General features: G+C 50.7%; 2 protein-coding genes across 5 annotated transcripts in view; one reads left to right on the top strand and one right to left on the bottom strand.

Annotated features, from left to right (window-relative positions):
- The window catches only part of Tpcn1 (two pore segment channel 1), a 55,129-nt gene extending 50,514 nt beyond the window's left edge, over positions 1-4,615 (bottom strand). Inside the window, exons 1-2 of one of the 3 annotated variants that reach the window (XM_087903760.1) lie at positions 4,457-4,615; positions 1,069-1,299 (exon numbers count right to left, since the gene is read on the bottom strand). In XM_087903760.1, coding sequence (XP_087759886.1) covers positions 1,069-1,180 — 112 coding nt within the window. In that variant the 5' untranslated portion in view covers positions 1,181-1,299; positions 4,457-4,615. Of the gene's footprint in view, positions 1-1,068; positions 1,300-3,510; positions 3,529-4,456 lie in introns of those variants that run through there. The other 2 variants (XM_087903762.1, XM_087903761.1) reach the window with 2 other exon arrangements.
- Positions 4,616-4,883: 268 nt separating this feature from the next.
- Drc10 (dynein regulatory complex subunit 10) lies at positions 4,884-21,218 on the top strand. Of its 2 annotated transcripts, none has more exons than XM_048422432.3 (5): positions 4,884-5,020; positions 14,261-15,068; positions 17,384-17,617; positions 18,597-18,668; positions 20,731-21,218. In XM_048422432.3, the coding sequence occupies exons 2-5, from the start codon at positions 14,349-14,351 to the stop codon at positions 21,073-21,075; spliced, it is 1,371 nt and encodes a 456-aa protein (XP_048278389.2). In that variant the 5' UTR covers positions 4,884-5,020; positions 14,261-14,348; the 3' UTR covers positions 21,076-21,218. The 2 variants fall into 2 exon arrangements, with proteins under 2 accessions (XP_048278389.2, XP_048278399.2); XM_048422442.3 differs by lacking the exon at positions 4,884-5,020 and adding an exon at positions 5,058-5,330.
- Positions 21,219-22,523: the final 1,305 nt, after the last annotated feature.

Genomic DNA, 22,523 nt, shown 5'->3' with positions numbered 1-22,523 from the left:
AGTTTCCTCCTTTGTAAAATAGAAAAACAAATATTGCCTTCCTTGCAGGAGCTCTTAAAAAGAGAGCAGGTTAAGACCAGGAGTCAGAGCCAGGGTTTTGTACCTGCATGGCTCTTAAGGGGGAAATGAGGCTGCTCGGCCACTTAGGACTGTGACAGTGAGCATGATGGGTGACAGGGTGGTTTGTAGGGCATCCGCACCCCCAGCTCCCTCACCCTGAAACACTGCTCTCCTTCATCCCTCCCCAGGGAGCGGCGAGAGCCCCAAAGCTTGGCCAACTGCGTTCTCTTTGGACGAAGGAGATGGGGGTGCCAAGCTCGGTGCCCTCTAGTCCATGATGCCATCTCCTGTGGGTGTAAGTGTGGTATTCCTTGATCTTCCACCCTGGCAGGTTGCCTGTACTCAACAGGGAGCCCCGAAGCCCTGTTCGCTGTCTGAGGACCCTCTACAAAGGCAGGCTATTTTAAGCCTCCCCTGAGCCCTTGTCCTGAGTGAACGGAGCCATGGTTTCGGGATGTGGACCAGGAAGGGTTTTAAGGCCTCTCCCTCTGCCAGAAAGACACTTAGAGTCAGCAACACGGACAGCGCATCCCCTCTCTCGGGGTTACTTTGTACCAGCTTTCGATTCCCAGAAAAGACCATGTGAAACCCTGAAGCCCTGATCAATGCACCACAAGGCTTGCCCTCTGCCCCATTTTGAGATGGCAGATGATAAATGCAGGGTAGACGGCGCATGAGCTCAGCTCCCCTACCAATTTCAGGTGGGGACCCACGGGGATTTTTTATTAACAATGAATGAAGCAGAGACGAGAGGCTTGCCTGAGGTCCCCTAGCAGCAGGGACAAAGCCAAGTGTGTCAGAGAGAGGGCTCCTGGAGGGACACTGGACCCTAGGACACTGCAAGGCTGGACTCACACCCAGTCTCCCAGGAGCAAAGTCCTTGCCACACTTGAGATGAGGGACAGGGACTCTGCTTCCTCTTAGAGAGAGACTGGAGCCCACCTGTCTCACACTCCCTGCACACAGACGTGGCATGAGCCCCCCACCGCCACCTGCCCACCAGCTTACTTTTGCTGGGCAGCTTCTCTTGGCCCAGGCCGTTGGAAGGAGCCAGTGGGGCACTCTCACCCTCGTCCAAGGTCAGGATGAGCGGCACGTCGTCATCCAAGCTCACGGCCATGTTCCCCTGACCTGCCGTCCTCAGGATGTGATGGCCAGGGCTTTCAAGGGTCTCCGGCTTGAGCTCCTGTTCAAAGTCACGGGGCCAGGGACGCTTCTCTGCTCCATCAGATGCATCTTCTAGGGTTGGGAGGATTAAAAAAAAAAAAAAAAAAAAAAGGTAATGATTAAAACATAGTCGTTCCTGGTGTGTTCCAGAGGCCAGGCTAAAAACCCTGAATTTTGTCTTTTGCCACAGTAACCTACAGTATACAAACTATGTTTTGAGAGTCTCATGTAGCCGATGTTGGTTTCAAGCTTGCTGTAGAGTGGAGGATGACTGAGCTTCTGATCCTCCTGCCTCCACTGGGATCACAAATGTGCACCACAAACGGTCTAGAGAACTGGGGACTGAAACCAGGGCTGTGTGCATGCTAGGCACCGGGCTATCCGCTGAGCCACAGCCCACACCACCACTGTATTTCAACCTAAGATCGAGGAATCGCAATACATGCTGTGACTCCAACACCCGGGAGGCCGGAGCAGGAGGATAACAGAGTTCAAGGCCAGGTTGGACTATATAGCAAGAGTCTATCTTAAAAGAGAGAGTGTGTATCAGGTGGCGGTGGCACACACCTTTAGTTCCAGCACTTGGGTGGCAGAGGCAGGCGGATCTCTGTGGGCTTGAGGCCAGCAGTCTTCACAGAGTTCAGACTGCCAGAACTACACAGCGATACCACTGTGTAGTTCTGGGGAGGGGCTGGAGAGAGGGCTCAACAGTTAAGGGCACTTGCTGTTCCTGCAAAGGACTCTTTTTTTGTTTGTTTGGTTTTTGGTTCCCAGCACCTATAGGGTGGCTCACAACCATCTTTAACTCCAGTTTCAGGGGACCCAACACCCTCTTCTGACCTCCTTGGGCGCCAGGCACACATGTGGTACATATATACACACGTGCAGGTAAAACACTCATACACAAGGAATTTTAAAATAATGATAATACACATATAAAATAAAATACAGGGAAGGTTCCTATGAAAACAGACGCTGACAAGTCAGGGTAACCAAGTGTAGAGAGCCGAGACTGGGGCCGGCACGATCAATACTACCCTCTGTGCTTTGTAAAGATTGTCAAGGGAAATCAATTTGTAATGACTATAGAAGAGCAGTTCATCCACAAAGAATACTCAAAATATGCCAGAGACCCTACTAGCGATTTCTAACTGGGCAACCAAAAGCTCACTCATAGCCCCACACATCAGACAGGGACAGAGACCTTAGATAACTTGCCTGCTAGCCCACAGTCAGAAAGCCAAGCTGTGTCTTGCCCACATCCTATCCTTAGCCATTACACCACCTACGGTGTCTTCCAAGTCCCCGGGTCCTGCCCTCGGACAACAGTAATAAAAAGTGAGTGTGTCCGGCTCTCCAAGCTTGCCCCGTCTCTCTTTTTATGTTTGTGAACAATTTCCACTCTAGCTTTGTTAAGTGCCCTCTGGGGAGCACACAAGATCATCCTGGTTTTGCTGGTGGCCAATACCCATTGTTCTTGTATGGACCTCCTTGATGGAGGAATAAGGGACACGAACATTTTTACAGCTGGTAACCGGAGTCCTTTCCCAAGGACCCATCCTTTACAGCCTCCGGTTTACAGCTCTCAGAACTGGTGTGCTGGAGTGGCTGTTTACACCATCCCACATCTGCCCACTGAAAAGCTCAGCAGATCTGCCTGGAGACCTTTGAACTTGGAAACAGCAGCAGGCTGAGGCCGCCAGCTGTGGCCTGTGCACAGGATGGATCCTGCCTCCACACCAACCCATGGCAGGCCAACTGAGCAATGCTTCCTTTCAGGGGGGTGATGGGAGCATCCACAGACACAAACAGCAGGTTTCTTTCAACCGAGGCAGCAGGGGAGATAAACACGACACCCACACTGCAGCCAGCTAAGCACGCAACTAACTCTCTGCTCAGCAAACTTCCCGGGAGTGGAATCTGATTTGTTTTGTTTCCTTTTCCTCCACCCTTGGGGATTTATTTTGCTTTGAGATCTCAACAATGGCAGAGACAGAAGGGAAACTACCACAAGATACCATCATTTGGCTGTCTAAAAGAACTGTGCTGTGTTTTGAACTCTGGCTTAACTTTCTCTTCCCCCAGTGCCTTGTACTGGTTGAGCTCACCCATCTAACACACTCCACGGTAGAGGGATTATGTGACAGAGCACTCTCTCCTATTTATTTGGAAGGCAAGAAACTCTCCCCACTCATAACAGGTTCCTCATTTTTGTCACCAGCGTCCTCCTAGCTAGTAGGTTTTCCATTTTAACTGCTGCACATGACTCCATTCTCGCCATACCTCAGTGGCTCTCGCCTGATGTGACTCTGTCCCCACTGTCTACAAATATTTCCGGCGTCACAACTTGGGAATGATCTCGAGGTAGTCCAAAGCGGCCACTAATATCTACAGCGCATAGCTGAGATCCCACCCACAGGAAACAGCCTCCTGGCTCCGGCTCAATAGCTCTGCCCTCGGTAGAGCCTGGGTGAGCAAGCGTCCCACTTTCTAGATGAGGCCCACAAGTTCCACCCGGCCGACTGGAAAGCAGGTGGCACAAGCAGAGGCATTTCCCACTTTATTCCTAGAAACTGCACGCCACTTAAGTGAAATCCACCAATCACTTTCTTGTTTTGTCTTCTGAAACAGGGATATCCCTGTCCAGTCGCGGAGAACCCTGAAGTTGCCATCCTCCTCCCACGGAGCCTACGACTTTTCAAAGAGAAAGAAATGAGGCCCAGAGAGAAGGAAACTGCCCAAGGTCATACGGCAGACTCAGAGGCAGAACTCGGGCTCCTCCGGTCCTGCCCTTCGGCAGACTTAGGCTCTCACTCTACACAGGACCCAGAGGGTCACCCCTGGGGAAAGGTCACTCCTGGAGGAAGGTCCCGGGATCAGAGTTAGCTGCCATCCCGCTCTCTGTCCCCTGAGTCAGGTTGACCCAAGCAGGAGTCCCCGGCCGGTTCACAAGAGGTCGCAGCCGGGAGGTGAGAGGGAAGGGATGGGAGGGGGAGGAGGGTCGCGCGGGGGCGCCTGTTCCCCGCGTTTCCCGGGTCGCCCCAGGAAGTCAAGGCAAAGAAAAAGGTTCAGAAAGAAGTGAATGTGTTGGGGTAGAAGCACGCGGGCAACTTCCCCAGGCCCCTCGGGCGTCGGGAGCCGCCAGCAGCCCCAGTCTCAGCCCCTTCTCGGCGCCCTCTGACCCCTGACCCCTGTCCACGTGCCAAGCCGGCACCCCTCGGATTCTTACACGCGCCGTCCCGGGATCCCGCACCATGCACGGTGTCTGCAGAGCGCAGCTCAGCAAGCAGCTGCAGCTGCCAATATCCCGACAGCGGAGCCACCGCAGCCGCCAACGCCGCCTCACCGCTGCCACAGCGGCAGCTGCGCCAGCCCTTGCATCCGCCGACTCCAGTCACTCAAACCCGCAGGCCCCACCCCATGGCCCCACGCCACTGGCCATTCGCAGCCAGAGAGGCCGCAATGCAATTTGACAGGGTAATCTGCACGTCACTCACAGGCCTCCTCCCGACGGGAAGGCGGGGCGTAGAAGCACCACCCCTTTCCCCGCCCTACTCGCTTAACCAACAGGAATCTCCGGTCTTTCCATTGGCGGAGCGTCAGAGAGACAGTGGTTTTGATTGGTCATCGTTCAGAAGGTGGACCCAAAGCAGTCCTAGTAAAAGTTGAATGGTGAAAAAAGACGTCCGTCAAACACAGAGTCCCGCCTTCCAAGATTGGCGCGTAACCTAGCAACACGGGGGTCGCCGAGATGGTTAACTGTGGGCAGAAAAACTTACAGTTTGAGGAGCGGGTGAGTGATAGCGGGGAAGCCCCGGAGCTGCGTGCCGTGTGCGCTACATGGGCGCGCTAGCGCGTCCAGTGACACCACCCCCCCTCAAAGGGGTCCGCGCCCCACTGCCCGCCCATTTAGCTCCAGGGCCTCACTACCCTACCCTGCCTCGGTCCAGGCCTCCTTTAGGCCTCCTGCAAGGACCACTGACATCCTTGTTTTGGTAGTCCTTTCTGTTGTCCTGTCCACCTGTCTTTCATGGCTCCGCCCCTCATCCCTCAGTGGTACCATTTGTGTAGACATCCGACTGAAACTTGGTTGAAGGAAGAAGGTGAGTTAGTCTGTTAGGCACCCACTGTCCACTCTAGGGAGCCCTATGTTCCAAGGTGAACTTGCTCGGTGCAGATCCCACTTTAGTGTATGCTTAAATTAAGCGTTTGTTGTTTGTGTTTAAGAAAGGGTGTCATTGTGTAGCGCTGGTTGGCCTGGGACTCACAGAGATCCGCCTGCCTCCGCCTCTGAGTGCCGGGATTAAAGGCTAGCCTAATTAGTTTTTTTTCTTTTAATTGTTATTTGTTTGTTGAAGATTCGCGATTTGCTTTTTGCTTTTATTATTTTGATCACTATGTGTGTGTAGGTGGAGTACGTGCTTGACCATAAGTGCTGTGGACTAAACTCAGGTCCTCTGAAAGAGCCAGATACACTCTTTAAAAAAAAAAAAAAAAAAAAAAAAAAAGCACCTTAAAGATTTGTTTATTTTTATTGTATGTGCACAACATGTGTGCTGTGTGCCGTAACTGAGGAGGCCAGAAGTGGGCATTGGATCCGCTGGAGCTGGAGTGACAGGTGGTTATGAGCCACTGTGTGTAGGCTAGGAACTGAGCCTGGGTCCCCTGTGAGAACAGCCAGTGCTACTAGACCCCAAGCCATCTCTCCACCCTGGTTATTTTGATTGCACACACAGAATTTTGTCTCTGATGTTAACTTTAAAATTTAGCTCATATATTTAAGACGTGGTTTCCTTGTGCGTTCTGGCAAGGAAGAAGAATTTCTTGGGAAGATTGAGTGAGATGAGGCAATGAAGAGTTGCCATGGGCACAGTGACTGCTCAGCTAACTGCGGACTCCCCCGACGTGACTCACTCTACCATAACTCTTTCCGTCAAAACACTTCCAAGGACATTTTCTTGGCCCATAGCAAAAATACTCGCATTTTTAACTGGGTTTATTGAGTGCTTGCTGTGGATGGTGGAGGCGGCCTGAGCGGCAGGAACATGCTCTTTTGAAGTTGGGGGCTGTAGAGATGGTTTGTTCATTAAGAGCACACACTACTTTTTGCAGAGGAGCCTCAGGTCCCAACACCCACATCAAGTGGTTCGCAACTACCTTCAACTCCACCTCCAGGTGATCCAACGCCCTCTTCAGGCCTCACAGGCACCTGCACTCATATGCACATACCCCCCCTACACACACACATTTTTCCTTTGAAGTCCTAGTTAGTGTTCTTAGAATGAAAAGGGATTAAAAATCAAGAACATTTGGAACAGAGCATCAGGGGAAAGTATCTTTGGACCTCAGCTTTTATTATAGCAGCGAGGTTAGATCCTATAGCCAAGGAAAATATTTTAACCCTAATGCTTTCAAATGCAGGTGATGTTTTTCTTTTAGTTGACAAAGAAATACATTTTTCTTCTAAAATTTCTTAGAACACGTTTAATTATAAAAGAATAATGCAGGCTCGGGCCGGAAAAAATGGCTCAGTGGTTAAGAGCACTGGCTGCTCTTCCAGAGGACCCCAGTCCACTACCTATACCCACATGGCAGCTCACAACTGTCTGTGACTCCTGTTCCAGGGGATCTGGCACCCTCACACACACATACATGCAGGCAAAACCCCAATGAACATAAAATAAGCTTAAATAATTTTTAAAAAAGAATAATGCAAGCTCAAGATGCAGTTGGGTAGCACTAGGTGTGCCGAACATATGAGGCCTTAAGTTTTTTCTTTGTTTTTTGTTCTGGGGTTTTTTTTTTCTTTTCTTTCTCCCCCCCCCCTTAAGTTTAATTTCCAGCATCAAAACTCCAGGTAAACACAAAATCTGTGCTTCCTACATGTGTTTACTGGGTTGATCTTTTACACTCTGGTAATTGATATTTGTTAAAGATGAAGAGTTTTATTTTTATTCTGCGTATCATACCTGCTTCTACATTGGTGTTAGAGAACTTCAGATTTGAGCAGCAAGTATTTTACAGACTGAGCCATCTCTCTAGACTGTATTTTGTTTGTTTGTATGTGTGTGTGTTTTGAGACAGGGTTTCTCTGTGTAGCCCTGGCTGTTCTGAAACTTGCTCTGTAGACCAGGCTGGCCTCGAACTCACAGAGATCTGCCTACCTCTGCCTTCCAAGTGCTGGGATTAAAGGTGTGCGCCACCACACCCCACTCTACCCCAGCTTCTGGCCTATATTTTAAATTCTATTTCATTTACTTAATGCATTTATATGTGTGCATGTATGTGTGTACATGTGTGTATATGTGTGTGTGTGTTAGTGCTGTGATAGAACTCACACATGCTAAGCAGATGCACCACTCTTTTTGAAACACCACAATAATCCAATGTGTGACCAGAAGTGCACATTTCCAAAGCGTATTGTGACCAAGAAAGGAATTCAAAACACCTGTCATGGAAGCCAGAAGAGGATTGTGTCCTCTGTAGTTCTCCGACTGTTCCTTCGAGGCAGGGTTTTCCTCTGAACCTGGGGCTTAATGCCCCCAGCATCTTCCTGCCTCTGCACCTGCTCTGTTCAGTCTATAGAATGATGTGTCATAATCATACTTTAGAGTTTCTTTCTTTCTAGGTTTGTTTTCTTTTAAATGTATAGGAATGTTTTGCCTGAATGTATGTACATCATGTGCAGTACTATCAGAGGCCTGAAGAGTGCACCAGATCCCTTGGAACAATAGCTATGCATGACTATGCGTCTCTTCGTGTGTGATTAGAACCAAACCCTGGTCCTCTGTAAACGCAACAGGTGCTCTTAACGACAAGCCACCTCTGTAGCTCTCACCTGTCATTTTAGTGTTAGTAATAAAAATCACAAAAGCTGGATATGTTTGGTAGTATTATGTTCACACACAGTATTATGTTCAGAGTTCTATAAAGTCCCCTGTCAGTCCCCATTTTACATGGGGGCTGCCAAACCTTAGAGAGGTTGGTTAGCTTATCCAAACATATATGGCTGGGTGGGAGCCACAGGGACTGGGCTCCAAGTGAATTCAATTACCACACAGTGAGCCCCTGGCTTCCTTTTCACTTTGGAGCCTGTAGAAGGTCAGGTGACCATGCCAAGGTCTGTCCCAAGCTGCAGAAGGTTGACCACAGCAAACAGCAATGTGAACATCTATCCCCAGTTGCGACTGGCCACTGACCTGTCTCTGAAGCACCAGCTGTCTCTGGCCACAGCTGAGATCCTACCTATTGGCAGGTCTACACCCAGCTCCATTGCCACAGCCCATCCCAGGGGTCTTCAGGACCAAATATAATCTACAAAATGCAGTTTCCAGCTACTTGGGAGGCTAAGGCAGGGCATCATGCGGTCAAGGCCAGACTGGGCAATTAGTGAGATCCTGTCAAGCAAACAAAAACCAAACCTGATGACATTGTTGTCTGGCTCTAATGGAGGACATGATCTGGCTTGTGAATTCAGTACTGCATCTGCATCATCCTACAGGAAGTGGTGAGAAGGTGGGGCCATCGTCTCCTCCTCCACCAGCACCCGTGTGTTTACTGAGAACCTACCATGTGATAGTTGCTTAGGATAAAAGTTTTCTTCTGCTACTAATTATTATTATTGTGTGTGTGTGCGCGCGTGCGCATGATGCATGTGTGTGAGTGCTGGCATGCCACTGCATGCGTGTGGAGGTCAAGGACAGGTCTCAGAAGTTGGTTTTCTCTTTACAGCATAGGTTCCAGGAATTGAACTAAGGTCCTCAGCTTTGGTAGCAAGCATCTTTACCCCCTGGCCTATCTCACCAGCCATGGATGGAAGTTTTCATCATGACTTGGCTAGACTCCTGTACCACTGTCAGCTCCCTTTCTTGTCTGTGAAATGGCCTTGTAGGGCTATAAGGACCAAAGGAACTCATCCATAGGAAGTACTCCCTGGTTTTTGTTTTGTTTTGTTTTGGTTTTTTGAGTCTCCTTATGTAGCTCAGGATAGCCTTCAACGCACTGTGTAGCCCAGGATGGTCATGAACTTGTGATCCTCGTGCTCCCATCTCCACAGAGCTGGGACCGTGGGTGTATTTAGAAGAGTTGGGCACATAGGTAAGTTCTAACATCGGCCACTGTTACAAAAGGGAGCCTTAAGTCAAGACACCTTTCCCATACCTCCCCACAGCCAGCACTAGGTCTGTGAAGTAGTCACAGGTTTCTTTTGTCTTCTCTGTGTGTGTTGGGGCGGGGGCGGGGGGAGCGAGCACAGTGATAAATCTCCAACATGCCTATTTGAATGAAGTGGGGCACATTTGCATGATAAAGATAAATTGATAGAATTCATGACAATGAAAGCCTGGTGCTTCTGCAGCCCTGCTTGACTCTGAGGGCAGAGAATCTGAGGGCAGAATCTTCAAAGGGGGAGGCTGGGTTGACAACGATTTCAGTATGAAGGTTGGTGGCATCAAAGAGGACACGGAGCACTCATTAGAATTCAAGGGAAAGATTCTTGGGTGATTGTCGCTGGCGTCATCGTTCACCTCTTCTTTCCCCACCCTTCCCGTCCCCTGTTCACCCAAATGAGCTGTCAGGAACTGATGGGCATCTTGGTAATCGGAGAAAACAAGCTTGCCCTTTCAAGCAAAAGAGGCGATTTGACTGAAAGCAAATTGAAAACATTCCCCTCTGAGTTTCCAGCCTTTGTCTCCCAGGAATCCTGGGTGTTTTACTGATGCCTGGAGAACTCTGAGGACAGTGTCCACCCAACACTTCCTTCATTCATCCTGTGGCCTCGGGGCAGGTACCCTTCATCCTTAGAGGGCCCAAACCACTCTATAGTCAGGAAAAGGTCCCTGGGAAACTCACTCTGCAGATGAGAGAGCAGGAAGTGGGAATGAGGCCCAGGGAAGCAGGATGGCCCTGCCTTGGGCTGGGTCTGCAGCCTTGAAGAGTTTCTGACTCGGGCCCAGGAGCCTCCCGTCCTTCACAGCGGATCTGGTGCCGCTCTTCTCTGTCTTAGACATATTGGAGACTTATCCAGTTGCCTAGCTGCCTGCGGTTTGAGGAGCTAAAGATAGTCTTCTGTGGCTCTGCATAGCACTTCATCCTCCTCCATCTTTCTCTGGGTCCCTGTGACCATCATCATCAGCTCCTACGCTGTTTGACCACCTAAGGCTCTTTGATTGAATATTTGATCAGCTGAGCCTCTCTGACCACAAACAACAGAAGCCAAGGGAGTCCTTTGCCATCTTCAGCATCTGGATTAGTAGGTCTGCAGGAAGAAGCCTGGAGCTTGGCACTTCCTATCTCTTTGGCTTCCCCTCGGCCAGAGTCCCTGCTCCTCGGCAGACAGGACTGTTTGATGGATAGTCCCACCAAGACTAATGTGTTAGCTGGCTCTCTCCACGGCAAGGTCCCTGAGGTGAATGACTTGTAATGCTGGTCTGGGCTGTGGCTGGTGGCTCTGCTGTTTAGGGAGGCTGTGGTGGGACCGTGCATCAGATCATAGCAGAGCCTGTGAGAAAGGAGCTGCTCACTTCCAGTTAGTTTGGAGGCGGGGAGAGGAAAAGGGAAAGGGAGAACGAGACAGAGGAGGGACAGTGTGAGTGTCCCCTTCAAGGGCACAGCCCTAGTCACCAAAGAACCTTGCACCATCCAGGTATGATATGGTTACCCAGGCCTTTTAATCCTAATACTCAGGAACCAGAGGCAGAAGCAGGAGGATCTCTGTGAGTTCAAGGCCAGTTTGGTCCACATAGTGACTTTTAGGCCAGCTAGGTCTACATAGTAAGACTCTGTCTCAACATTAACCCACCCCCCAAAAAAGAAAACCCCAACAACCTCCCCTCCAGGTCCCACCTCTCCCCCCCCCCCAAGACAGGGTTTCTCTGTAGCTTTGGAGCCTGTCCTAGAGTTTGCTCTGTAGACAAGGTTGGCCTCAAACTCACAGAGATCCACCTGCCTCTGCCTCACAAGTGCTGGGATTAAAGGCGTGTGCCACCACTGCTGCTCCTCTTAAAGGAAGGTCCCATCACCTCTGGTGGCCGTGGCTCCATGGGCTGGGGACCAGCGCTTTAACACTTAAACCTATGGGGTTCTGTGTGAACCACAACAAATGCTTATGATGGGGGAGAGACTGTGTTTTCTGAGGGAAACCTGGATGCCTTTACTTGACAAGGACACAGACTTGAGCAGACAGAGACATCAGTGCCACTGTTCCCTAGCAGAGAACTCGTGGAGTCCAAGAGTGAGTCTCCGTCCTCCCCTCCACATACGCTCCCAGGCTTCCCTAGTCAGCATAACAGACCAACAGGCCCTTGCTTCTGTTGGCAGGCACTTCTTTGGAGAAGGGAAAGATGGTGAACAATTAGTCAGGTCCATGTGGGGACATCAGAGCTGGTCAGCAGGGCACGGGGCATGAAGAAGGGTCAGGCTGAACATGGAGATGTCATACATGGCATCATGGTGTTCCAGACTCACACTTCGGTTTCCCTCGGCCTTGTCCCATTGAACCCAAGGATTCCTGCCTTACAGCAAAGGGAGCCAGGCCCCGCCCCCAGGAGTAAGGACTGGAATCCAATGGAGCTGCTGCAAGTTCCTGCCACAGCCACTGTGCTACCAAAGCCACAGGAATTTTTGCTTTGTTTTGTTTGAGACAGGGTCTCACTCTGTAGCCCTGGCTGTCCTGAACTCACTCTGTAGACCAGGCTGTGCTGAATTCACTCTGTAGACCAGGCTGTCCTGAACTCACTCTGTAGACCAGGCTGGCCTCACACTCAGAGATCTGCCTGTCTCTGCCTCCTGATTGCCAGGGTTAAAGGTGTGCACCACCACAACCAGCTTGCCGATGAAATACTTCTGATGTCGCCACAGTTTTCTGAGGCGGTTGTTCAGACAAACCTTCTACCTTGTGATGTAAATATCTGATATTCGGAGTACCTGATATGCAAACCCATAAGGGTTGAGGCCCACTAAAACCCATAAGGGTTGAGAATCACTAGTCCAGGACATGGATTGATTTGTCAGGAAAATGGGGCTGGCGGGCTGTCCCTCCTTCCCTTCTTTCTCTCCTTTTCTTCTAAGTGTTGACATTACAGGCCTGCCCTGTCACACCTGGTGAGTTATTTATTTATTTGTTTGTTTTTATTTTGGTATTTTGAGAGGGTTTCTCTGTGTAGCCCTGGCTGTCTTAGACCAGTTTGGCCTGAAACTCATAGACCTGCTGCCTCTGCCTCCCGAGTGCTGAGGTTAAAGACGTGCGCCACAATCGCTGGGTTTAACTTCATTTATTTACTAACTTACTTTTGGGGTTTTGAGACTGTACTCAGGTAGACCTTGAACTCTCAGCCATCCCTCTGCCTGAGCCTCCTGGGTTCTGGGCTTATAAACTACCACCTCCCCGGAAACTATTGTTACCACTCTGCCCCGGGTTTCAAAGCAATTTCAGACATCACCTGGCTGGGGCCAGGGAGAAGGAGGGCTGCATTGGGAGGGTGCCTGCCACACAAGCATGATGAGCTAAGTCAGCCCCCAGTGCTCACATAAAAAGCAAGGATAAACTGGGCGGTGGTGGCGCACACCTTTAATCCCAGCACTCGGGAGGCAGAGACAGGCAGATCTTTGTGAGTTCAAGGCCAGCCTGGTCTATAAGAGCTAGTTCCAGGACAGGCTCCAAAGCTACAGAGAAACAAACCCTGTCTCAGAACCCCCCCCCCAAAAAAAAAGAAAAAAAAAGAGTCAAGGACGTTGGCAAGAGTTTGTAATCCCAGTAGAGAGGTGGGAGAAGAGGAGCCCAAGGGCTCGCTGGGCTGCCAGCCTACCTGCTTGGTGAGGTCCAGCTTCAGTGAGAAACCCTGTCTCAACAAACAAGGAGGAGATGGATAAATGAAGACACCCGATGGTTACCTCTGGCCTGTATATGGACTAATATGTGCGTGCACATACATACATACATACAAACACACTACACACATGTGCACACCCCCACACATGCTTACCCACATACATGCATACCTACACTTATGAACACTGTATGCACATGTACACACTATACACACATACCCACCTACACATACATGTACATCTATATACAAACACTATATGCACACATGCACATACCTATACACATGTACATACTACACGACTTGTACACCTACATATATATACACACTACACTCATCTGAACATACACACTCCTGACATGTGCTGGTACACTGTCCCCACCCTGCTTGCTTTTGCCTCGTTGTTGGCTGTGACCTGTTCAGTTGTCTGTGTCTGTGTCCTGTCCTATCCATGTCCTACCCTGTGACCTGTCCTCCTGTGTCCAGGTCCCCTCCTACCCTGTGACCTGTCCTCCTGTGTCCAGGTCCCCTCCTACCCTGTGACCTGTCCTCCTGTGTCCAGGTCCCCTCCTACCCTGTGACCTGTCCTCCTGTGTTCAGGTCCCCTCCTACCCTGTGACCTGTAGCTCCTTGTCCTAGCCTCCTCTGGATCCTGGGCTACTGATCCGGCACTCTGTGACCACTGCTTTGGGTTGCCATGGGGAAGAAATGCGGGTGGGGGCGTGGCACGTTGCCCACGCTCTGCTTTGCCCGGACAGCACTCCCAGCTATAGCCCGACTCCTCTGGGGTCTGCTGCCCCTGAGCCCTCCCCTCACATCTTCTCCCTGCTGGGACACTGCTGGGGGACCTCAGCTGCCTAGAGCTGGCCTCTCTCTGTGTCTGCCACGCAGGTAATGTGACTGTTTCTTGCCTGGTGTGTGTGCCTCCACCGCAGTCCCTTTACTCTGCCGGCTCAGTCAAGCACCAAGCATCATCACAACGCTAAGAGATCAGCCTGACAGGGTGGTACACACCTGCAATCCCAGCACTTGCGTCAGGGCTAAGGACAGACTAGGCTGTAAAAGACCCTATCTCAAAAACAAACAAGCAAAAACCCAAGTCACAATTAAAAACTGCAAAGACCAAAGAGCTAAAAGTAGCTTCCAGGTTCTGTACAGTGGCCGTCAAGGCCGTCTGCCATACCTAACAGCCACTTCTTTCTTTGTAGGGTTGCTGATTGTGAAAGCCAAGAGAGCCTTGAGTTGGCTGACATCTCAGTGCCAGGGTATATAGAGGCAAAGCCAGCTGCTCCAGAGATGGCCTTTGACCTCTTCAGCATGGCCCCTTCCTACCATGGCCTGGCCATACAGAGAATCCCACTGAGGACAGACATAATCCGAGCTGAGCCCATGAAGACCTTGGCCCCATCCAAATCCAAGCTCAGCACCATCGAAGCCAAGAGAATCATGTCAGTCCTGGATGAGGCCATACAAAATGTGGGGCTGGTGACCCTGATGTCCTACGTGGAGTCCCACCCAGAGGTTCTGGAGGGAATGTTCCCTGAAGACTTGGTGAGGGCCATAAGAGAGCATCTGGACATTGGCCAGGTCTTGCTGGAGGGCGCCAGCTTCCTGCAGGAGAAACAGAAGCAGCTGGAGGAACAGGAGGAAACTGAGGAAGTCTGGTACCAGGACCTCCTACTATCCATAGAGCTATGCAGGGCCAGCCTGTGGCCACTGATGCACCAGTTCCGAGACTCCACCAAGACTATCCTGAGGCTCCTGTTCAGTGACTCCCAGGTCATCACTCTGCTGCAGATGCAGGCACCAGGCAGAAGCCCGGGGGCCCAGTGCCTCCTGGACAGCCTGGTGGAGCTTCGGGGCTTCCTCTTTGAAAAGCTACTCACCAGCCCTATGGAGGTGAAGGAGAAGAACCAATTCATACGGGACATCAACCGGAGGAATGAAAGGAACCAAGAAGTCATTGACACCCTCCAGGCTGAGCTGGCAGAGGTGCTGAAGAATAAGGAGTCAGAGGTATACTTCCCAGCATCCTTCAGGTTATGAAGCCCTTCGGGACTTGGGTTTTCTCTCATTGATTCAAATAGCTTTCTCTTCAATTACTCTGTAGAGATTGTTGCGAGCATTTTGCTAGGGCAGATCACAGGACACGAGGAAGGCATTAAGGAATTAGTTGACTGCTGTTTGGAAGAAGTGTGATGAAGGGTAAGGACGGGCACTGTGAAGGGATAGTACAAGAGAATAACTCGGGCCAGGAGAACCAGGGACACCGCCACTAAGACAAGAAGGATAAAGAAAGGGGGACTGAGCGAGATGGTGAGGGAGGCTTTCCCAGCCAGGGGTTGGCAAAGTGTCTTTGTCACCAGCTAAGTGAGTTCTTCGTCTTGTGTAGGATAGATGGCAGACTCATGGGGGAGGGATTGTAGAGCCGGCTCAGTGGTTAAAAGTGCATACTGTTCCTTTGAGACAGGGACTCACTATACAGCCTTGGCTGGCCTGGGACTCACAAAGATCCCCCTGCCTGTGCCTCTGGAGTGCTGGGATTAAAGGTCTGTGCCTTCACACCCGGTCTGTACTGCTCTAGCAGAGCGGAAGATTTCAGTTCCCAACACTGATGTCCAGCAACTCACAAACCCCTGTAACTCCAGCTCCCAGGGATGTTGCCCTCTTCTGGACACCACAGGCAACTGCATTCATACACACATCCACACACACAGGTTTAAAATTATATTAAATCTGGAAAGGAAAGAAATCTGAAACCCAAAAGTACTGAAGCAAAAAAAAAAGTGAAATATTATTATAAAAAGGATTGGCTGGTGATGAAACATGCCTTTATTTTTTTAAATATTTATTTATTGTGTATACAGTGTATATATACATGCTTGCAGGCCACAAGAGGGCACCAGATCTCATTACAGATGGTTGTCAGCCACCATGTGGTTGCTGGGACTTGAACTCAGGACCTCTGGAAGAACAGTCAGTGCTCTTAACCACTGAGCCATCTCTCCAGCCCCTGAAACATGCATTTAATCCCAGCATCCCAGAGGCAGAGGCAGGCAGACGTTTGTGAGTTCAAGGCCAACCTGGTGTATAGAGTTCCAGGTGAGCTAAGACTACACAGAGAAACCCTGGCTCAAGAAAAATACAGGGTTGGGCATGGCTCAGTGAATAAAAGCGTTCTGTACAGCCCGGGGGACCTGAGTTTGAGCCTCGGAGCCCATTTTTTTTTTTAAGCTGGTATGGTAGTGTCCCGCGCTACTGTCTCGCCGGCAAGAATGACACGGGACACTTAGGATCCTTCTGCAGAAAAGCTTTAATGCGTCTTGAGAGAGAGAGCATAAGCTTCCAAAGCAGAGACCCAGAATGAGGGAACCCATCCCTTATATAGGAAACAGTCCTTGCTTCGGACGTGTCACTCTTGGATTGGTCCGCTGCCCATTATCCCAGATGATGCCTCGGGAGTAGGCAGGGAGAGCAGTGGAAAGTTACCAAGCACATGTGCGTTATCTTATTCACCTGGCGGTGAAACCGGATGCCAGCGCCATCTTGTAATGGAGTATGTGGTTGCGATCCTCCACAGTAGTGTGTGTACCTTTGTAATTTCAGCAGTGGGTAGGCAGGGACGGGAGGGCCCCTCCCCTCAGACCATTGGCTGGCCAGCCTAGCCTAGCTCCAGGTCAGTGAGAGAGAGAGGTGGCTGATACGTGAGGGTGTGCACATAAGCACACCCATGCACAGGTACAGAGAGGCACAGCAGGCTACCCTACAGCTGTGTTCCATCGTATGGAGGAGTTTGAGTATTTGAATATTCAGAGGTTCTGCAGGCAGCTTGAAGTGTGCCTGCATTTACACCCCCCACCCACCCACAACACTGACTTGACTAGTTAGTGTATTATAATGAATCTCAGGGTCAGTTACAATTCAGCAATTCAGATGTAGCTACTGTCTTCCATATACTTGTCACAGGTGAGCAACAGCAGCCTGCATTTTTTTTTTTTGCTCTATATTTCATCTCCAAAGGATCACACAATCCATACCCTGGGCTCAGTGGGCCAGTGTTCTCCACATGACTCTGCTGTTAGTATGGAAGCAGCCATGAACAGTGTCAGAACAAAAGGGCTGTGTCCCAATAATACTTTATTGACAGATATGGCTGTCCGGATCTGGTCTTTGTGCCTTTATTTGTTGACCTCTTTTTTAGGTGGTGGGGAGCATAAGTCTGGCAGGTTCAGAACTCTAAGGGAGGACACAACCAAAGGCCAGCTGCCCCTGTGATTGTGGGGTGCTACGTGGCTATTAATGGGGCCCCATCCTCATTCGTCCCTGCCTAGGTGGAGAAGGAGAATTTTGTGATCCAAGAACTGAAGAATCACCTGCACCAGGTGTTCAAGTTCTCGGAGATCAGCCTCCTCCGCACGAAGCAGGAGGCGGAGAAACAGCAGAAGGTGGATTACCGGGCCTCCCAGGCCAGGCTGGCCAAGATACAGCAAGAGATCCTGGCGCTTCGTACACAGTATCACAATCTGGTGATGGAGAATCGGGAGGTGGAGCAGGCCCTAAGGAAGGTGCCCTGAGGTCTCAGGGGGGCAGAGGGGACAGGGCAGGGCTGGCCCAGGAGTAGGTGTACCTCCTGGGAGGGGGTGGTGGGGGAAGCGCACAGGTGGGCGTGAGGTTCCTCCCTCACTGCCATCTTGTAGTTCACCCATGGTAGAGGCTATGTCTTGCTTCATTTCTCTCTATGGCAGAGTCACGTTCTGTTTTATGTAGTGGGGGATGTTTATTTTAGGGGGGGATTAAAGGCATGCACCACCACTGCCCAGCTGAAAAAGTGTGTTCTTACTTACTTATTGAGACAGGCTCTGGCTGTCCTGGAACTCACTCTGTATGTGTAGACCAGGCTGGCTTCAAACTCAGAGATCCACCTGCTTCTGCCTCCCTAGTGCTGGGAGCAAAGGTGTGTGCTACCATGCCTGACCCAAGTGTTTTCTTTTTCTTTAAGTTTTTATTTTATGTATTGCCTACATGTGTGTGTTTATATGTCCGTGTACCACATGTATGCAGTGCCCACAGAGCCCAAAAGAGGGTGTTGGATCTAGAACTGGAGTTATGGAGGGTTGTGAGCTACCATGTGGATGATAGGAATTCAACCTGGGTCCTCTGGAAGAGAAAACAGTGTTTTTAACTGCTGTGGCATCTCTCCAGCCCCAAGTATATTTAATTTTTAAACTTAGGGCCTCATTTGTGCTAGGCAAAGGTTCTGAGGCACATTCTCATCTGGGAGCTGACCCTTTAAAACAAAATATTTGTGTGTGTGTGCACGTGCATGCGTGTGCATGCATGTGTGTGCGCGTGTGTATGTATGCATGCGTGCGTGTGCTTGCATGCACATACACCACAATGCCTGTGTGGAGATCAGAGGATAGCTCTGCTGTCAGTTCTCTCCTGCCACCTTGTGGGGTCAGGGGATAAAACTCAAGCCCTAAGCGCCTCTACCTACCTACTGAGCCAACTTACTGGCCCTGGACTCTTTTGTTTTTGTTTAAGAAAAAATATAAAGTGGAGACTGAAATTGAGAACTGGATCCAGAAATATGACATGGAGATGACCGAGAAGCAGGTATGTGTTGGGGGCTCCTCCTGCAAGCCAGATCCGTCCAGAAGGATGTTGTCCCCTCCTCCAGCCTGGTTTAGCCCCTGCCTGCTCCCAGTTCAGAGGGGAGTCCACCCCGCTACTGTTACCGAGCACTTACTGAGCACCTAAAAGGTACCAGGCTCCAGAATAAGGCAGGGAGGCACAGCTGTGTCACCTGACATCAGATGGCCTTTTTGAGTTTGGATCTGACCATGAGAAACACAGGCTGCAAGGTGTGTCCTGAGACCCTGACGGGAGGGTTCATGAGACACCATTACTGAATGTGTCTGAGCCCCGAACTAGGTCTAGATAAGTCCTGACCTGCAGTGGGAGCCTGGGTGGACACAGGTGGCCCCTGGCCCTGACCTGGGCAGGCCTGGAGAGCTGAGAGTTCACACCAGACAGTTTAAGGCCACGCCTGGTCAGAGAAAGGCAAGCAGGACCCCTCTCAGCCAGACCAGAGTGCTCCCCTGATACAGGAGCTGTGAGGCTGGTGTCCATTTTATGGGCCCCAGCACAGGTTGTGTGCTGGGTGTGTGGTGTGGCCACAGCTGGGTGGTTCAGCTCCTGCCTAGTGTGCACAGGGTCCGGTACTACAAAACAAACCCTACAGAGTCTCCTGAGTGCCACAGCGGACTCTGACCCTGACAGCTCAGCTCAGTCCTTGTCCTCAAAGTGTTCTGCCCACGGTGGATACTCAGTAGGTGTTGGTGGAAAGAAGGGGCAGAAAGAGAGGAAGGTGGAAGTTGGTGTGAATTGCAGTAAGAGGGATGAGGGACAGAATGGGGGACGCTGGGGTCACCTGAGACAGATCTTTCTGCTCTGAGCCTCTGTGAAGCTGCTCAGTGGTGGTGGCCTGTGTCCCGGCTCTGTGGAGTGAGATCCTCTTTTTTCTGGCTCTGTGGAGTGAGATCCTCTTTTTCCTGGCTCTGTGGAGTGAGATCCTCTGTGTCCTGGCTCTGTGGAGTGAGATCCTCTGTGTCCTGGCTCTGTGGTAAAATACCTGAGAAAGGGTAGAAAAGTTTGTCTGGGCTCCAAGTTTTGGAGAGTACAGTTCATGGTTACCTGACCCCACAGCCTTCTGCCTGAGGAGAGAGCGTCATAGAGAGGGGAGCAGGAATGTTCACCACAGAGTGGCTGAACAAGGAGAAGGAAAAAGACGGTTGAAGGGTGGAGGAAGAAGAGGAGGGAGACACAGACCAAAGAGAAGATACCTTTCAAGGGCCCACCCCCCAAGAAACTACTTCGTTTGGGAAAGCCCGCTCCTGATGTTAACCATCAGCTGGTTAACCCATGGATGAGGTTGGCGCTTTCATGATTCAGTCGCCTCTCAACAGCGCCACCTAGCTGGAGACCAGGCCTCCAACCCATGTGTCTGAGAGCGGCCTTTCAAACTGAAGTCGGGAGGGAGGTCACTTGATCCCATAAACTGGCATTTATTGGGAATTGTCTGGAAAACCAGGAGCTTAAAAGAAAATCTCCTAAAGGTGCAGAGAATCTAGACTCCAATGCTAGGGCCAGCGGCTGGGGATCTGGCTCAGTTTCTAGGATGTTTGCCAACAGAAACACCAGGACCTGAGTTCCCATCACCAGCACCCATGTAAGAAGCTGAAAGCCACAGTGTACAGTTGTAATCACCGTGCCAGGAGGCAGAGACAAGCAGATTCTGGGAGTTTGCCAGTGCAGTGACACCAGCAAGTTCCAGTTCAGTGAAAGAGCCTGTCTCAAAAAAGTAAGGTTGAGAGATTAAGGAGGACACCTGATGTTGACCTCTAGCCTGCACCCACACGCACACGCACGTACAGGCACACACACACACGTGCACCACATGCATTCACATGTGCACTTAAACAAGAACACACGCACACTTAGGTTTGCACACCTTGCTGCCCTTGTCCTTCCCTCCATCCCGAGATCTGTTCAGTTGGGTCCTTCCTGGAGTGGCCCAGGTACAGACAGGCCCAGCATCTTACCTGGCTGGGGCGGAAGACAGGGAACGTGGGAAGCCATGCCGGGTGCTGCATCCCCAGCCCTGCCCCTCACCTAGGACGAATACGAGGACCTTGAGAGCATCCACAAGGAGGAGAAGATGCAGCTGGAGGAGCTGAAGGAGAGGCATGGAGTGCTGGTCGAGGAGTTCGCCCAGATCCGCGCTGAGAGTGAGATCAACTCCAAGAAGCGGGTGGAGGCAGAGCGCGAGATGGTGCGCATGGTAAGGGCCGCCACGCTCATCCAGGCCGTGTGGAAGGGCTACTTGGTGCGCTCCATGCTCAGATCCAAGAAGAAGAAGCGCGGAAAGGGGAAAGGCAAAGACAAAGGGAAGGGCAAGGAGAAGGAGAAGGGCAAAGAAGAGAAGAAAGCCAAGGGCAAGGCCAAAGGCAAGAAGAAGTGACCACTGCCTGGCCTGGTCCCGCCCCTGCCCAGCTTCAACCGCGCCCTGCCGGATCCGAACCACAACCTCCACCCCTCGCCCCAGCCCTTCCATCCCTGGCTTTGATTATGGCTAAAATTAAAAACAAACCAACATTTAAACCATTCTCAACACTGTTGACTAACCCTTCAACAGACATGTCTGCCCTGGGATGAGGCTGTGTTGCTCATGGGTGCAGCTTTCCTGAGGAGGGTGCAAGCTTTGGGCCCCCATCCTTCCACATCTTCATTGAGAAATGAGGCCTTGGTCCCAATCCAGGAGCTACCGTCGTTGCCATGGAGACACCATCACCAGGTAGCTCTGGTCTGCTCAGGGACTGTCTACCCACCCAAAGCTTTGCCCCTATGCTATGAACCATTGGGAGGGCAGCGTTTTCCTGTTTGTTTGGCGTTTAGATTGTTTGCATGATTTCCAAAAAGTATTAGTTGCTAGAATTTCATAAATTGAGAACTATCCCATAGAAACCGAACAGCCCTTTCTGTAAGGATCTCATCACCCTGATATCCCAGGATTCCGGCCAGTGTCTTCCATAGTGCAGCAGCAGCCGTCCTGAAACTTTATTTTGAAACAAAGTATTCCTATGTAGCCCAGACTGGCCTTGAACTTAGGGTGATCCTCCCTCTGATTTTTTTTTTTGTTGTTGTTTTGTTTTTGTTTTTCGAGACATGGTTTCTCTGTGGCTTTGGAGCCTGTCCTGGAACTAGCTCTTATAGACCAGGCTGGCCTCAAACTCACAGAGATCTGCCTGCCTCTGCCTCTTGAGTACTGGGATTAAAGGTGTGCGCCACCACCGCCTGGCTTCCTTTCTCTGATTTCTAAATGCATAGGCCACCTCTTCTGACTGATTCCTTCCTCCACTTTAAAACACAAAGCATGAGCCGGGTGTGAGGGTGGATTCCTTGCCTTTAATCCCACCACTTGGGAGGCTGAAGTAGAAGGATCTCTGAGTTTGAAGCTAGCCTGGTCTACAAAGTGCATTCCAGGAGAGCCAGAGCTACACAGGGAAACCCTGTCTTGAAAACCAACCAACACCAAAGGGTTATTTTTATTTATGTGGTTGTGCCCGTGAAGTTCAGAGCTGGGTGGAACTGCAGCTACTGATGTTTGTGAGCCCCTAGAAGAGGGTACTGACGCCTGAACTCAGGACCTGACAGAGCAGTTATGGTCTCTTAACCAACAAGCCACCCCTTTAGCCCCAATTTTTTTCTTTTTCTTTCTTTTTTTTTTTGAGTAGCCTTGGCTGTCCTAGAACTCGTTCTGTAGACCAGGCTGGCTTCAACTCACAAAGATCCGCCTGCTTCTGCCTCCCAAGTGCTGGGATTAAAGGCGTGCATGATCATAGCCCAGAAACTTTTTATTAAAAGGGGTGTGTGTGTGCATCACACGCATGCCTGACACCTGAAAAGGTC

Source organism: Myodes glareolus, chromosome 2 (genome assembly GCF_982192425.1).
Source record: "Myodes glareolus chromosome 2, mMyoGla1.1, whole genome shotgun sequence".
Taxonomy (NCBI): Eukaryota; Metazoa; Chordata; class Mammalia; order Rodentia; family Cricetidae; genus Myodes; species Myodes glareolus.
The sequence above is the reverse complement of the archived record's forward strand: the minus strand, read 5'-3'. Positions and strand labels throughout refer to the sequence as shown.